At 38.2% G+C, this 18,362-nt stretch overlaps 1 protein-coding gene across 1 annotated transcript in view; it reads right to left on the bottom strand.

Moving 5' to 3' along the window:
- Window positions 1-18,362, bottom strand: part of cntn3a.2 (contactin 3a, tandem duplicate 2) — a 164,298-nt gene that overhangs the window by 114,039 nt on the left and 31,897 nt on the right. Inside the window, exon 3 of the mRNA XM_056449625.1 lies at window positions 12,964-13,139. Within this exon, the coding sequence (XP_056305600.1) occupies window positions 12,964-13,139 (176 nt within the window). The remainder of the gene's footprint in view (window positions 1-12,963; window positions 13,140-18,362) is intronic.

Raw genomic sequence — 18,362 nt, forward strand, 5'->3', positions numbered from 1 at the left:
AACACATTAAATTTTAAATCATATAATCAAAGTAAATTTATTTCAGTTTGCAATTAATTGTTTTACATGACTTATAGACGTTGAATACTCAGCGCAAGTGATGTATTTGAGTGTCTCTTGAAAAATGACATCTGACCTGCGCCCTCAAAATCATTACATTATTGATTTCAGCCTGAACAGTAAGCAGACGTGGATGAAGTGTGAGTGATTTACATGTGAAATCAAAGCAAAGATGGAATTAAGCCTGGTTGAGACATCCTGTGGCAGGAGTTGGACATTTTGTGTGTTTGACGCGCTTCAGACTGCAAAAGAAAGTGTGAGCAAACATCCAACAAACGAAGCAATGGAACAAACAGTCGGAGATTGGTTTAAGGATGACGGCCGCTAGATGTGACCAAATTGAAGGACATTATTTGTGCTTTACATTTATGGCTGGTACTATGATGCGCGTCAAATCGATCAATTATTTTGTGTAACTCTTTCCCTGTAGTTGACGATAGAAAATGATTCTCTGCCACTGACGAGTTTCATGGTAATCCGTGTTTTAGGTGTATTACGGTAGGCCTAACACATGTTCTGAGTGAGCTAGATGATGTCAAATATTCTGAGGAGTGAAATCTGAGAGAAAGTAAGATGGTAGATAAAAATAAGAGGTATACAAACTTCTTTTGGCTTAATCCCTACCTTTTCAGATCTCTTTTAGATTTTGTCTTGACAAGAGACCAAAATAAAGAAGCTTTGTTTTTATGTAGTGTCATTGTATATATATATATATATATATATATATATATATATATATATATATATATATATATATATATATATATATATATATATATATATATATATATATATATATAATTTTTATATTTATATATATTTTAATCATAAAATTGTCCGCAAATTTTTGGGAATTACTGTCATTTTTATTGCAAAAAAAAAAAAAAAATTGAAAAAAATTTGAAAAAATGGGGTCTGATAACAGTAACAAAAACGACATGGAAGATTTCTAGAGTATTGCAAAATTAGGGGTGTAACGATGCATTTAGCTCACAATATAATGTTCACGAAATGATATGCATCACGATATTTGGAACAAAAATTGAAAATGAAACAAATGCAAATAAAAGATTCATTTAAAAAATTACCAAGTTAACAATTTTCAATGTATTTCTTTTGTTTAAACTGCTTTCATTTAAACTTAACCTTCTTTAAGAAAATAAATTAAATAGGCCTGTCTCAGGAAAATAAAACAATTTTAACACTTTTTATAAAATAATATTGAAATGACAGAGACAAAATTAAGGGACAACTTCTTAAAGAAGTTAAGGTGCAAAATAAAAATAAAATATAGCATTCTATTCAAGTGAATTTAACAGTAGGAGCTTAGGGTTTTGCCTGGGTCACTTGCAGGGTTTATTTTTGGCAAAAAAATCTAAATATCTATATTTTCAGGTAGAAGCTGGGATCTCTGAGCATTCACAATATCCCCTGCCGTTCACCAGGAACAGAAGTTGCTGGAATTGTGAGAGTTGCCTGGGCAAGAGAGGAAAGAAATAGGTACATTTGAGCATTTTGTTTCCACAATTTTTGTGGACAGCAAGTGAGGGGAAATAGAAGTGTCCTTTTTGTACATGTCTATCTCTACTTCTGTGCTGGAAGTAGACTGGGTAACTGCTGGCTTGGCAAAAGCAGCACCAAGGAGATCCTCCAATGCTGTCTTTTTGCTCGGTGGCTGTTCTTGCTCATCCCTGTTTACTGCAACTGTTTGATCCATGGGATCTCCATCACTGGCACCACAACCCATTTTATTTGTTTCCTCAACAATGCCAGCCTTAAAAATAATTATAGTTATATTTGAGTTATATTTTAATATGTAAAGTTCCATAATAAAGTAAACTCACAAATGCAAATATACAGAATCTCAAACAATTTGTAATGCAAACACACCTGCTGTAGATGGTTTGTTTTTTTCTTCAAACGCTGGAAAACCTCTTCACGTTGATCAGGGGGTAGGTGGGGCAGCGTTCTAAATCTGGGGTCTAAGGCAGTACTTTCTGGGAGATAATCCTGAACTTCTGTGTATCTGTCTGAGAGGTTTTTATGGATGGCTGTCTTCATGTTGGCCATAGCTGTGGAATTCTTCTCGTTGTGTGTCATGCTCTGTACTATAATTGATTATAAGGGAACGATGAGTGACAGGGTGGTTGTTTTTTCATCAGACAGGACATTCGTGGCATTTCTTAGCAGTTTAAGCAGGTTTACTATTTCTTCGGTGTTGCTGATGTCGGCGCTGTCAAGAGTATCAAGTTGACGTGCATTTTTGCATAGCTCTGTGCTCAAAAGAGTTGCCATTATTGCAGCTTGTTGCTCAAGGTAGCGCTCCAGCATATCCATTGAGCTGTTCCATCATGTAGTAACATCCATGATAAGCTTGTGTGATGCAATCTTAAGCATTTTTGCTTTGTCGCGAGCACAGCTGTTACAGTGGCACTGCAATGAAAAAAAGCCTTGACTTTTATCACTCGACCAAGCAATCAACTAACACGGGGAACATTCAAACCTGCTTGAGATGCGAGATTAAGTGTATGAGCAAAACACATAATGTGAAGCGTCAATCCGGCTTCTGTTGCTGCTACGTCCATGTTGCACGCGTTGTCAGTAACGACAGCAATGCTACGTCTCATAAATAGCTGCTTTTAAAACTTCGGCTATGTTTGACCCAGTAAGTGTGTCAAAAAGTGGACGAGTCTGAAGCACAACACTTTTCATTTCCCACTCCGAGGTTACTACATGCGTCGTGAATGTGATGTAACTCTGTACAGCCTGCGATGTCCAGCCATCAGTTGTTATCGCCACATTCTCAGTATTTTTCAGTATATCTAGAACTTTTTCTTTAGTTTAATATATAGTTTGGAATTACATTTTGACTGAAGTGCGGGCATGATGGAATGTTGTACCTGGGCTCCAGTACCTTGATCAATTCGCAAAATCCAACATTGTCGACCACAGAAAATGGTCTCATGTCTTTTGCCAAAAATTCTCCTATGCATCTCGTTATTTCCTCAGCTTTGGCACTTGAGTGAGACCATGTTGCAGTGAAGTATTGATGTCATATGATGCTTTGTATTGATGTCTGACGTTTTTCTCTCCTTTTCACACCCGATTGCACTTTGTCGCTGTGGTGACAGCTTAAATGGCACATAATATTCGTCGTGTTCGCAGTTTTGTATAGCAGCATTTTTTATAGTGCTTACACACAGTTTGTGTTTTGTCTGTTTTTTTATTACCGTCCTCTCCTTTGACTGAAAAACCGAAATGTTGCCAGACGTCCGACTTTTAAGAAGATGGGGCATTCTCTATTTCAACTCCACTCATCTTGGCCTGGTAATGTTACTGCTGCTAGTTCAAGCAATCTGAACTCATGTGCGATAGCAGGTGGAACGTAGCTCACTTGGCAAACAGCTCAACCAATAAGAGAAAATGGACGTCATATAGCAATAAAGATCGTCATAACGGCACGATGCATATTGTGACATTTTTGCATCGCAATAAATCGTACCACGATAAATCGTTTCACCCCTATGCAAAATATTTCCATTTTGTGGAGCCTTATGGCATTCCCAGTGGAGGTGAACATATTTTTGGGTTTTCTGAGACATTGTTTGTCAGAAAATGATGCTTTAGTTGTACTCATCGACATTTCTGGGTGGCCTGAAGTAACACAAAAACGTTTACATGTTGAGAAAGATGTCATGAAAATGTACTATATTGCGTGTGTTTGTGTGTGACCATGCCTGTGTGTATGTTTGCATGAATGATTTACATGAAATTCACACTGCTCATTGTTTAAGTTGGTTTTCAGTTCTATAGCAGTGGTCCCCAAGCACCGGGCCATGGACCAGTACATTAATTATTTCTGGTTTATTTATTATCTATAATTATTATTTATTATTAGAGTCTGAATGATCTTTTATTTTGAAAAATGATCATATTCTCTCATATACACTTCGATCACTCAAGCAAAATCAGTAAGAAACAGATGTGTTTGAAAAGTTTCTTTGCGAAGAGGAAAAGGCCCAGCGAAGGACCCACAAACTGCCAAAAAATGGATCCATAACCCTTTAACAACAAATCAAGTGAATCCAGCATGTCTGTGCAAGAAGAAGATCAACTGCTGGAGGTCGCAAATGAAGGCAACCTATCACATATTGCGTCTTTTTCACGTGCAAGCTTGCTATTTCCAATGGAGGAATGATGCACGGGAGCTCCTTCATTGCAAATAATGCACCCAGTTGAAAACATCTTCAGAAGGCCGCGAGCACACCGTGAGTCGCATGACAAGACCTGACCAATCTCAGACAAACACAGCAGTGCTTTTTCATTTTATCCATAAATAAAACTTGTAGCAATGTTTTGTTAGCTTGTCATCCTCTGAGAAAACGGTTGATGGTCGTCTAATACCCTTAGGGGCCGACCAAACCGAACATGCTTTTACGGTTCAAAAACGCAAGGTGCATCATTCTGCCTTTTTTTATTGACAATAAAAAAAAAAAGAATCGCAGTGCACTTATTATTCCACTGAATTTGCTACTTATTGCTGTTGATATTAATATACTTCTAATATTTCAAGAGTTCGCCCTTAGCTGATGAACGATTATAAAGCGTGTTTGGCATGTTGTCCCAGGAGAGAGCCCTGAGCTCGTGAGATCCTTGAGCCCGGGGCTCCCCCCCATTGCAGGGCGAGAGGGGAGCCAGAGTTCAGGTAGGTCTAGAGAACTCCCCTGCTTGACAATGGTAGATGTAGATTATGAATACTATAGAGTGAATAATGGATTCAACACTTGTCTATAATGTCAGTTTAGTTTTGTCAATTTACTTGTGTTACATGTTTTTGGTCTGTGGGAGGAAACCGGAGAGCCCGGGCAAAACCCACGCAGACACAGGAAGAACATGCAAACTCCACACAGAAATGCCGACTTGGCCAGGAAAGATCTGAGCCAGTGACATTCTTGCTGTGAAGCAATGATGGTAACCATTAGGCCTCCGTGCTGCCCTGACAAGGAAATGGGAGGAGTAGGGGTAGAAGGGGAGATTCTTCAAGACGAAGATGGCTAAGCTAAGATACTCTGGTTATTTATAGTGATTTAGGAATCGTCTGATTGGTGAATAATGTGTTAGCTAATGAGGACCAGCTGCTATCAATCATAAGCACGTGCTCCTCTCGAAATTAGTTTATAAATAAACTCCACTTAATAATATTGTGAAATTCAAGATTTGAGAGTCATACAGCACCGGATAACTCAAAACAGCAACACAATCACTGCAGGCACCTCAACGGAAAGCCCGCCTCTGCTTTCGTTTGATTGGAGAATTTAAAAGACGTGACTGACGTAACGCTTTTTCTCCACTCAGACTTTCTTCAACTGCGAGCAACGTCAAAAACGTGATGCACAGCAGGCAGTTAAACTCGAGACATGCAGGGTGCATGAGCAGTGCGCAAAACGCTCGCAGCCGTTAGAAATTCAAACAAGTATTCATTCAAAAACGGCGCCTGTGATTGGCCCCTGGGCCCCTCATTCACCCACCACCAGCCCCGCCCCACCTTTAAATATTGATAAGTGTTGATGAAAAGGGGTGATAAAAAGATTGGGGACTGCTTATCTGTAGTGCACTTCGAATGAAAAATGAGCATGCTGTGATCTATAAATTGTTTACAATAGAATTAAAACATAACATTAATATGGGATTTGATTTCCTAGTGCAAAATACAATTTTCTTCTTAAAATTCAATCTTGAAAGCTTATTGGTTCTTCTAAAGTCATACTAACATTTCATCTTTCTCAATAAATGCTTTTCATATATTTATTCTGAGAATAAAATATATTTACAAAAAAATAAAAACTAAAATCAGCTTTTTATGCAAACACACTTGATGGACGTCATCATGTTTACCTAAAATGGTTTTGTAAAAATGCAGAAGATACTTCAGCAAATTGCCATGATGGTATCATGTGATGTCAGGTAAAAGTGAGGTGGAAATCTCAGTAGATAACAATTTCAATTATACATTTTGTGTGTGTATTGTGTTTGACTCTGTATGATAGTTTTAAAAACACTTTTAAGATCTTCTGAATGCTTTTCACTAAGCTAACTATCTGTAGTAAATGATCGGCAAATTATATACCTGATAAAATGAGGGTTTTAAAGGGACAGTTCACCTAAAAATGAAAATTCTGTCATTATTTACTCACATAGAGGCAGTGCAGTGGCTCAGTGGCTAGCACTGTCGCCTCACAGCAAGAAGATCGCTGGTTTGAGTCCCGGCTGGGTCAGTCGCCATGTGTATAGTTAGCATGTCCTGCCTGTGTTGCCGTGAGTTTCCTCCGGGTGCTCCGGTTTCCCCCACAGTCCAAAGACATGCGGTATAGGTGAATTGAATAAACTAAATTGGCCGTAGTGTACGCGTGTGAATGTGAGAGTGTATGGATGCTTCCCAGAACTGGGTTGCAGCTGGAAGGGCATCCGCTGTGTAAAACATATGCTGGATAAGTTGGTGGTTGTTACATATTGAGTAACTTATTTTGACAATGTTGGAGTATATTGTTCTTGTGTGTGTTGTATACTTTCTTATTTGTCTATTTCTCTCTCTCCACATGAGCGGAGATCAGGTTCAGCTGTGAGAGGGGCGGCGCCAATTATAAAAGCATGCTGTTGGCGGTATTCATCGAGTTCTCTTCCTGTTTCCCCTCGCTGTTACAGTATGTGTGTGAGCAGATCGCTCTAAGTTCTCTGTGTGGCAGTGATATCTTTCTGTCCGTAACCCTTTTTCAAAGTCATGTCAGTGAGATACTCTGTTAAAAACGGTAATAGAACGGTAACTTGCATTAGCTGTGGCTGATTGTCTCTTTCCTGTCCGCAACACTTTTCCAAAGTCATCTGGTGAGATACTCTGTTAAAAACGGTAATAGGACGGTATTCTGTGTTAGCTGTGGCTAAATGTTTATTTACAGCTGAATGATCTAAGGGAAGGCCCTTTTTCTTTTGTCACGTTTTCTCCTGTTTAATGGATAGTCAAGGAGTGTAGAATTGTTTGTTTCATTTACAGAACTTTATTTTTGGTTTAGGTAAGAAATCCAATATTATGTAGCGTACCTTATTTTGTTTGTTTGTTTGTTGATGGCCGATAAACTGCCCCACATTTACATTGATATATAACTTATTATTTGCATGTCATCTTAATAGCAATAACGGTCTTTTCATGAGCTGTGTTAAACTTTACATATAGCTTCCACTTGCACGGCTGACAGCATCGTGAGGATTAAATGAAGGATTATACAGTACCTCTCGTGCTTAAAATGTGTAGATTCAGTGGCAAACGCTGTTACCTGCAAACCCCGTCCCACAGACTTTCCAGTGAGGGGCTGTAGTTATTTTCATTGCAGACTTGAAGCCACTGGAAGTCTTTTATCCACTCTTGGAAAAGTGTAAATGGTGAATTAACTTTCAGCACATGATCACTAATAAGATGTGTCATTGTTTGTACTGTGGTTTCTAAAACAAAATCTGTCATTATTTTCATTCTCTCATCTTCAGCGCTTCACATTTTCGCGGTTGTAGCTCCTGTCATCTGAAGGCAGAAGTCATTGACTGAGTGATTGACAGCTGATATTAACCAATCCTTTAGCATTCAGTTCTAGAGCAGTGGGCCAAATAAGAAGAGCGCGAAGGCGGGGAAAGCATTACAGGCTTTTTTTTACTTCAGCAAGTTCACATAACAACTGTTTTAATCTGTTCCTGAGCGCTGCGTTTGGCATTTTTAGGTGCAAAGATGCATTCTGCATCTCCTAAATCTGCGCACGCGGTGAGGATTTTGCAGTGAAAACAGGTCACGCGGCCACAATTTATACACTCCCACAAATGCTTAAATATATTTTTAGGTCGCATAGATAAAATTTCAGGCACATATGCGACCAAAACGGTCGAGCCCTAGCATCTTTACTTGCTATTATTTCCTCATAATGATAATAAAATAAGGAAGTTATCATCAGTCACAATACAAATTACAGTGAACTCCAAACGAACTCTCGTCTCCTCCACCAGCTGTGGAAAAAAGCCATTATAATGACACAGATCACTCTGCCTATTCATGCCAGAGTCCCGCTGAAAAAAGTCATTGACAGGAGTAATTTGTGTGTAACTTTATTTATTTATTTATTTATTTATTTATTTATTTATGGTTTAGTTATGGGTAAAGCAAAGACCATGAGGGTCAGGTTGTGAAAACGGTAGGCTACAATTCATTCAGTCGTTATAAATTAATTGATATTTAACAACAACCACCCCCGCCTACGACGACGATGCCATTGTCCATCGCGATGTTTCACATTAGACATCGTACAATGCCAAATTGGTCAACAGGTATTTTGAATAATATTGGAAACCAGCCGTCTGGTTTTTATTTTTCCTAATATGGAAGTCAGCGACTACCACTTTCCAATGTTATTTAGAAAAAACACAACTGTGTTTTGTTTTAACAGAAAAAAGACACGAGTAAATACTCATTTTTGGGTGAGGTTTACTTAACAGTTTAACTGCAATATTATTATATTCGCACCTTTTAGCAAACTGAAGCAGGATGAAATGTAGATCTACATGTGAATTAATGTATAGTGTTGTTCGCTTATCTAAAAATGCATTAAACAATACAATCATCTGTTGAAGCACTTGACATGGCAAGCCACATTAAACTATACACTAAAAGAGTTAAAGCGCTTAATGTTACACTTAACATGACGCATCCCCATGGAGTGTGCATTTTTCCTGCACTGCTCACACTGTGACCTCTTTCTGATGTGGTCTGTCCATTAAAAAGTATTATTCACTGCTGTAAAATGGTGTGACAGCAGAGCAAACAGACTGTTTAATAAAATCATTTTCCTTGATCATTTTCAGAATGGATTATTAGCAACTGTTTTTTATTTATTTATTCATTTATTTTTTTTAATCGTGCAGCACAGTAGTTAGCAGTCACCACGCAGCAAGAAAGTTGCTGGTTCGAGTCCAGATGGGCTAGTTGTCATTTCTGCTAGGAGTTTGCATGTTCGCCCTGTGTTGGTGTGAGGTTTCCTCCGGGTGCTCCGGTTTCCCCTACAGTCTAGAGACATGAGCTATTGTAGGTGAATTGGATTAACTAAATTGGCCATGGTGTATGAGTGTGTGTGTGTGTGTGTGTGTGTGAGTGTGTGTAAATGCAAGTGTATATGGGTGTTTCCAAGTGCTGGGTTGCAGCTGAATTTCTTAAAAGCCATAAAACAGTTTAAAGACATTTTATCTTTTGAATATATGTTGAATGTATGACAGTAAAAGTATGAAAATGTCAAATATTTATGCGGGCCACTTTATTTACAATGGAAGCATATTAAATCGAGTCATTTCAAATGATCCTAATGAAACAAAATTGAAATAATGGTGAAATAATTGATATTCAGACTAACAAACGCATGTAAAAATGATCTAGTTTCTCATCTCTTCTTATTAAAATATACTTCAAGAGTTCACACTTAGCTGATGATTGATTAGAAAGCTTGTTTGGCATGTTGTCCCAGGAGAGAGTACTGAGCTCGAAGATCCTCGAGATTGAGCCTCCATCTCGTTTGCAGGGCGAGAAGGAAGTTTGAGCTCAGGTAGATCTCTAGAACGCCCCTGCTTACCTGTGGCTAATGATGAATTAGGGATTGCTATGAAGAGATATACTGCTGACTAAGAGCTCATTTATGGTGCCTTTGGACAGTGGGAGGAAACCCACACAAGTACAGAGAGAACATGTAAACTCCACACAGAAACATCGACTGGCCTGGTAAGGACTTGAACCAGCGACATTTATGCTGTGCGGCAAAAGTTCTAACCACTGGGCCACCGTGCCACCCTATCTAGAAAAAAGGAGGAGGAATGGGGGTGGAAGGGGGTATTCTTTAAAACGAAGATGACTGAGGTAGGAAAACTTTGGTTATTTATGGTGACGTAGGAATCGTCTAATTGCTGAATCATGCGTTAGCTAATGCGGGACCAGTCGTAGTCAATCATAACCATGTGATCCTCTCGAAAGTAGTTTATAAATAAACTTGACTTAAAAAAATGTGTTCAGACCCTTTTCACATTTATGGGTTTCTCAGTAGCAGACGTCGTCATAGCTGGGTAAACTTTGAGCGTGAATTTTCACAATCCCATTTGCTGAAATAATAAAAGAAAAATGGCACGATGGTGTCGTCAAGACTTTCAGAAAAAGGAAAAAAAAACTGTTTGAGACTGATGACGGCAGCCAGAGGAGAGAATAACGTCAAATAAACTCTAAGCCCCATAGGCGCTGCATTAGAAACACTTCACACAAGCAGTAATTCGTTTTTTGAGATTTGTTGCAAAGATGATATAATACATACATAAATATTAAAAACTTTCAAGGATTTAACATTATGATGACCACTAAACGCGTCATAACAGTCTTGTAAAAAGGGTCTATTAAAGAGCCCATATTATGGGTTTTTGAAAATGCCCTTCCATGTAGTGTGTCACACAGCTCTAAGTGAAGTGAAATATCCAGCTATGGCTTAAATCTGTAAGTGTACAGTGTTTAAAATTATTGATTCATCTATAAAAGAGTCGACTCATAGTGCTTCAAACGAGTCGTCTTGATAACGAGTCATTAGGTGTTTCGCGATGACGCAGCTACGAAACACAAGTAGTTGGGCGCGCAAACCCGGGAGATTTGAAACCTGCGGCCCCGCCCACTAACAGAAAAAAAGTCACACACACACACAGAGACACACACAGACACTGGTCGAATGAAGTCACGCTGTGCAGATGGATATTATGGACAGTCTAATCAAAGATGAAACATCAGCAATATAGCCCAGCCTTGAGCAGTTCTGAGTGCTTCTGAAAACTATCTGCTTTCAAACAAGACTTCATCAGTTTGTTAAAGGAAGGATCAGTATAGACTGTCAGAACATGGATCAGTGCATCATGGATCAGTTTCTACCCCCATTTCACCAGTGTAAGTACGTGCGATTAAAACTGTTGCCTCGTTTACCCTATCTTGCACATGATGTATTTAGTTGTGTTTTGTTACTTGTAACCGCGTGTGCTGTATCAGGTTAACTCTTTATATTCTCATATCGCGTGTAAAGCCACGTTGAAAACGCGACGCATGCTGCTTTGATTACGGATCGTCAGCTGTTTACACACATGCAACGGTCAAGTTTCAAAATATTTCAGCTCAATATTATTGTCTCCTCGTGTGTGTAACGCACGGGTATTCGCGGATATAACAGCGCCGCTCCTCTATGGACGCGTCGGCCCTGTGTGTGTGTGTCTGTGTCTCCTCGTGTGTGTAACGCACGGGTTTTCGCGGATATAACTGAGTGCCGCGCCGCGCCCTCTCTATTCAGCCGCTCCTTTATGGACGCGCCGGCCCTCTGTGTGTGTGTGTGTGTCTCCTCGTGTGTGTAACGCACGGGTTTTCGCGGATATAACTGAGCGCTGCGCCCTCTCTATTCAGCCGGTCCTCTATGGACGCGCAGGCCCTGTGTGTGTGTGTGCGTGTGTGTGTGTGAAAAGAGCAAGAAGACTGTGACCTCCTCGCCAGTTCTTGGACTTTTTGCTCAATAAAATAGTTAGTCGTCAGTATTTTCTAGTCCATCGTCTGTGTTTACATTCACCCACTGGCAGCCAAAATCCACTATGAAGCGTGTGTGCACTGTGACTACTTTTATATTGTAGATTAGCAGCTGGGCATTTCACTCTGTCTGGCGCTGAAGCCTTGTCCGTGTCGACCAATCGCAGCAGGCTGTCATCGGTCCAATCAGCGAAGATTAGCTTCGCGCTGAGGAGGGGTTTGGGAACAAATGAATCGCTGAACGATTCATATGGGAGTCGCTGGGATAATTAGGTAAAAATAAATGCAGATTATAAGACCATCAAAGTGTTTTTTGACCTTGCATGCATATTAGACTGTTGTTGGAGACCCTTACAACCTAAATATGACCCTATTTCATGTATAATATGGGCTCTTTAAAATAAACTGTGTAACATTTTAAGCAATTAAAAACTTGGGTAAAGAATAAATATATGAATGATTGTAGCAAAGTGAAAATGTATTAGTATTTCAGTGCTACACAGTGAAATGTAGTACTTTAACATGTCATCTAATTACTCTTGTTATAAAAATGGCTGACAAGATTTTATATATATATATATATATATATATATACACACACATTTATATATATACACACATACACACATATACACACACATATATATATATATATATATATATATATATATATATATATATATATATATATATATATATATATATATATATATATATATATATACACACACACACACACACACATTTATATATACACACATATACATACACACATATACATATACATTTTTTTTTTTTTTTTTTTTACAAAAATTATTTACTGTCATCATGGCAAAGATAAAATAAAATAAGTTATTTTCTTAGATTAGCTCCAGATTTGTCTTAAGTAGTGACTAATCTAATATATATGCACAAATATAATATTACAAATTTTCCTATAGAAAATACGAATTCAGAAGTGAGATTTTTGAGGGGTGTACTCATATATGTTGAGCACTATATATTTATATACATGCTAAAATCATTAATGTTTCATCATCTATCCAAACAAACAACAAATATATGTGTGCTTGAGCCATAAGTACAATAAACAACACAACAATTTGTCTTCAAAATCATTAAGTTCCCAGCATGAGCCATAATCATGTTTGCATTAGCTCAGTTAAGGTGTTGATAACTAATTTCTCTGAGCCGGCCCAGTATTGGCAGCATCCACTCTAACACCTGTCACCCTGTATCGAGTGGCTGCAGCGCTAATATAGCATGCTAACACACAGTCAATGACTCACATGCAAACTGAAGGCTAGCTCTTCTGCTGAGAATCGCTCCGTGTGGGTTGAAGGCAGTGCACTGGTATATTCCTCCATCCTGGGCCCGGTCCAGACTCCTAATGACCAAATTCCCCCCGGATAGTCGCCGACGGGAATCAGTGCTGAGATTAATCAATGTGCCGTTCAGAGACCACCTACGGGCACACAAAGAGACAGATAATAGCGCGCTCAGCTCAATGTGTTGTGATAAGCGCAGATTCAGAGTGATTTTTCGTGATAACCTTTGGAATTGATTTTGTTTTGGATGCACAAATGTCATGCAGAATATCAATGTGTCATTACAAAGCCGATTCAAGAGAGGTATTACACTTCATCCCTGATTCATTTCAATGAGAAAAGACATATTTCTAAACCTGAACGTCAGAAATACGACTCCATTGTTGGGAAGCTTATCTATTTTTCTTCCCTCGTTGAACATCCTGTTTCACTTGGAAATGCATCATATTATGTAAGCTAAATGATTTGCAAATGGATTTTTGTGTTAAAGTTGGACATTACATGAAAATCTGATTTGTTTTTTTTTATGTTTAAGAGCTATGATTGGATTCCTCGCTTATATACTGACAGGGCTTGACATTAACTTTTTTGATCACCAGCCACATTGGCTAGTAGTTTTTCAACATTACTAGCCACTCGCCATTTTCACTAGCCACACTTTTGTTCTTGGGAAAATATATTTTTTATGCATAAATTTGACTTTGACTTGCTAAAATTACTTGATTTAGATGTTGTGTTGTGTCCACATGCCTCCTCATTCATTTACACTTTTTGTGTGTGTTGTGTATGAGCTTGCTCAATGTGCATGAGCAAATGGGTTGTGTCGCATTGCAACCAGTTTTTATTTCATATGACTTTTCAGGGCGCAAAATTAAGGATTTACCAAATTTATCTCTGACCACACCAAAAATAAATAATGATTTCTTAGCCACAAATTTTAAATGTGTCAAAACAAGCAAAATATAGCCGTATACATGCACTTTTTAATTCAACAAAACTTTTCTTTTTAAAAATATTGACATTAAAAAAGAACTACTGTCATGTATCTAAAATATGTTATTGTCAGTAATCTGTCCTGGCTAAAGGTACCAGATCACCAGCTAACTACACATAAACAGGGATTTAATGTCATATCAAAGCAATGTTATTGTAAAAAATATATAATTAAACTATATTAACAAAAATAACTAAGTAAAGGAAAGCAGGTAAAAAAAAAAACTTATGGTGTGACAATTAAAGGATGATCACGCACACACGGTTAATGTTAGCCCTGTTTTTTCTTTGTTGTTTTATTATTATTATTTTTTTATTAGAATATGAAAAAAGATACATAAATTGGGATCATACAAATACGAAGAAACATCAACAAAAACAACAACAAAAAAACAACAACAATATAGTCAGGTACTGGTAGGTGGTGTATGTGTGTGTGTGTGTTTGTGTGTGTGTGTGCGCATGTAAAGGTAACTTGGTGGACAGGTCAGAGTACAAACATAAGGGACAATAACAGTCAATAAATGAAGCAAGTATCACAGATATAAATAAAACAGATAGAAAGAAACCAGTCAGTGGTAAAGAGTAACAACAATGCTTGTAATGTATGATAGTAATAATGACAGTAAAAAGAAAGGACAACAGTAATAATGACTAACAACAACAATAATAATAAATCACAAGTACTACACCAACTACTACTACAGAAAGTTACTAATATTACAACTACTGCTGCTACTACAGCCACAACCACGACTACTACTACTACAATGTCCACTAATACTGATACTACTACAACAATGACTACTACTGATACTACTACAGCGTCTGCTACAACTAATACTACTACAACAACGGTTACTACTACTACTACTACCACTATTACAGCAATCACTGCTACTACAACATCTACATCGACAACATCTACTACTGATACTACACCAACAACGACTACTACTACTACTACTACTGCAACAACAACACCTTTACTACTTCTGACACTACTATAACAACGGCATCTACTACTACAGGAACTCCTACAACTACTACTTCAATAATCACAACTACAATCGGTACTACTACGGTGACTACTACTACTACTACTACTACTACTACTACAACAACTACAGCAACCTTAATAATGACAATGGTATAAATACTTATAATAATGATAATGAGGAGATAACAGGAGGGCAAGTCAAAACAGTAATAATAATAATAATAATAATAATAATAATAATAATAATAATGATAACAAAATTAAAAGTAATACCATTAATGATAAATGTTAGCCCTGTTAATAACCTGTTCAAAGAATAACTAAAACACAAGCAGTGACCGCTGCTGCTTACAAAAGGATACGTATTTTTTTTAATCTTGAGCTCTTGAGAGCAGCAGGATTGTGGGTGCACGATCATCATTTTTTGTTCAGTTTATTTCGAAGAGATCAGATTGCAGCAGTTGCGTTTCCTCTAGGCACGGTTGCTTGCTTCGCGCAAACAAATGGGAGCGTGCATGCTTTTTAACAGTGGCACGCATCACATCACCTGTGCGCGCAAGTGATTCTCTCACATTTGTACAAATGTTGGGACATCTCTATTGTCAAACCTTGCTTTTAGGAAAGCTACATTTTAAAAATTATTTCCGCTAGCCACTTTGGCTGGTTGGGAGTGTCTGTCTAACCACAGCTAAAATCTCCCTGCGTTTGGTGGGTGTTAATGTCAAGCCCTGTATATATATATATATATATATATATATATTTATCCAAAGCGACTAACAAATGAGGACAAGGAAGCAATTTACACAACTATAAGAGCAACAGTGAATAAGTGCTATAGGCAAGTTTCAGGTGTGTAAAGTCAAAGAAGCAAAGCATTAGTAATGTTTTTTTTTTCTGAGAGAGAGAGAGAGAGAGAGTACAGTTAGTGGTATAGCCAGAGAGGCAGTTGCAGATTAGGAAGGAAAGTGGAGACTAAATAGTTGAGTTTTTAGTCGTTTCTTCCCTCTTAGGGATGAAACCACGAGGCGACGTTCATTCACAGAACGCAAGTTTCTGGAGGGCACATAAATCTGCAGAAGTGAGAGCAGATAAGAAGGAGCAAAGCCAGAGGTCGCTTTGTTAGCAAACATCAGAGCTTTGAATTTTGATGTAAGCAGCAACTGGCAGCCAGTGCAAACGGGTGAGTAGCGGAGTGACATGTGCTCTTTTGGGTTCATCAAAGACCACTCGTGCTGCTGCGTTCTGAAGCAGCTGAAGAGGTTTAATAGAGTTAGCTGGAAGCCCGGCTAGTAGAGAGTTGCAATAATCCAGTTTGGATAGAACAAGAGCTTGAACAATGAGTTGAGCTGCATGTTCAGATAGGAAGGGTCGGACCTTTCTGATGTTATAGAGAGCGAATCTGCAAGGATCGAGCATTTCTAGAAATGTGGTCAGAGAAGTTTAGTTGTTCATCAATCGTTACTCCAAAGCTTTTTACCATTTTGGATGCAGTAATGGGTGCCCCATCTATCTGGATTGAAAAGTTATTGTGTAGAGTCGGGTTGGCAGAAACTTCAAGCATTTCGGTTTTCGCGAGGTTAAGCTGGAGATGATGATCTTTCATCCAGTGTGAAAAGTCTGACAGGCAGGCTAAGATGTGAGCTGGAACCAAGGGATCATCAGGGTGAAAAGAGAGGTATAGCTGGGTATCATTAGCATAGCAGTGGTAGGAAAATCCATGTTTCTGGATGACTGTTCCTAAAGATGTTGTGTAGATGGAGAAGAGAAGTGGCCCAAGAACAGAGCCCTGAGGTACCCCAGTATTTAGATGCTGTAGGCATCTCCCCTCCAAGACACCCTGAATGACCTGTCAGAGATGTAAGATCTGAACCACTGAATAACATTTATTTAAAAAAAGAGCAGTAACTAATGTTTTTAAATAAGTTTAATCCATTTTTCTCCACAACAACCGCATAAATGTATTCAACCATTCAAACCATTGTCCTGGTTCAGTTTAGAAGTTGTAACCCCTCCCTCTCCATCATTGTTTTAATCTGATACGAACTTTATTACACTATTGCTATTTTCTGACAACTTGGCTGTGTGGGATTTGCTTGTTTTGTTATTTCTGTCAGAATATTGTAAAGGGTTTGTCCCCTTCTAAAAAAAGCAGCAACTCATTTGCATATAGTATAAAGAGACACACACAAAAAAGTTTTTGCTTCCACCAAATCAGGGATAAACTTTGTAAGCTACAAAAAAATGGGTATTCTGAGCTGACTTCAGACATATTCTGGAGACTTATTATGAAAAGGAGCATACTATGTCTCGTTTTGCTGTTCTCTTCATTGTGTAGTGATTAGCGCTGGACAGTATCATCAATTCCACTTTCTCACACCTCATCTACGCCTATCATTAAGACCCAAGACCCAAGACCACCTGAGGCCCTGAACACTAGCATGCAATTCAGAGGCCAATGCACTAATGTGGACAGATTTTCAAAGGACGTAAGATCATTCAAGGACCCTGAGGCCTTGCTAGTCATTCAGTCTGATGAGGAATCAGTCGAGTTAAACTCCTGTGGTTCAGCTTTGTGCTTGCACATGCCAAGAACAGATGCTGAAACAAGTGCAAATTATAGGGGCTTTTGTGCTTTTAAGGTTTTGTATTATTTTAACTCAAATTAAGTAATTAAAAAAATGTATTATGTTAATAAGTTACACAATAGGAATAATAACAATGACAGTAGACAGCAGAGATTCAAGACAGGAATGTATGGAGCAGAGAGGGGAAACAGACTAGCAAAAAACCTCAAGCCAGGAATCAAACTTGGGTCACCGCAAGCACCTGGGACACTAGCTGCAAGGTTACTAGTGCAAATCGTGGCTACATTTTTGTGAAATTTAAAATACATTACTCTTGGTATGTTGCGAGTTTCAGATCACAAATCCACTAGAGGGCACTGTCATTTCTGCCAATTTGAAATACGTTACTTAAGGCTGATTTATACTTTCGTCTGGCACCGCATCACGAACCTCCACTGACTGTGTGCGCACCTCACGAAACAGACAAGGCTTTTATACTTGATGGGTTTGCCTTTGTGATATTCTTTAAAATGACAGGGGGCAGTCAAAAGAAACAGACCGTAAAATCAGACGGATAAACAGAGAAGTAGGAAGTTTCCGGAACTACGTCATATCATTAATATCATTCAATATTTTTAAACTAATTATTTTTATAAATTATTTTTAATTACAATTAAGATTTTTATAACCATTTAATGGTGGTTCATTCCACTGTGGCGACCCCAGATTAATTAAGGGACTAAGCCGAAAGAAAAAAAAATGAATGAATGAATAACCATTTAAGATTTTTTTATCAATTTTGA

The sequence above is a fragment of the Danio aesculapii genome, chromosome 23, assembly GCF_903798145.1.
Source record: "Danio aesculapii chromosome 23, fDanAes4.1, whole genome shotgun sequence".
NCBI lineage: Eukaryota > Metazoa > Chordata > Actinopteri > Cypriniformes > Danionidae > Danio > Danio aesculapii.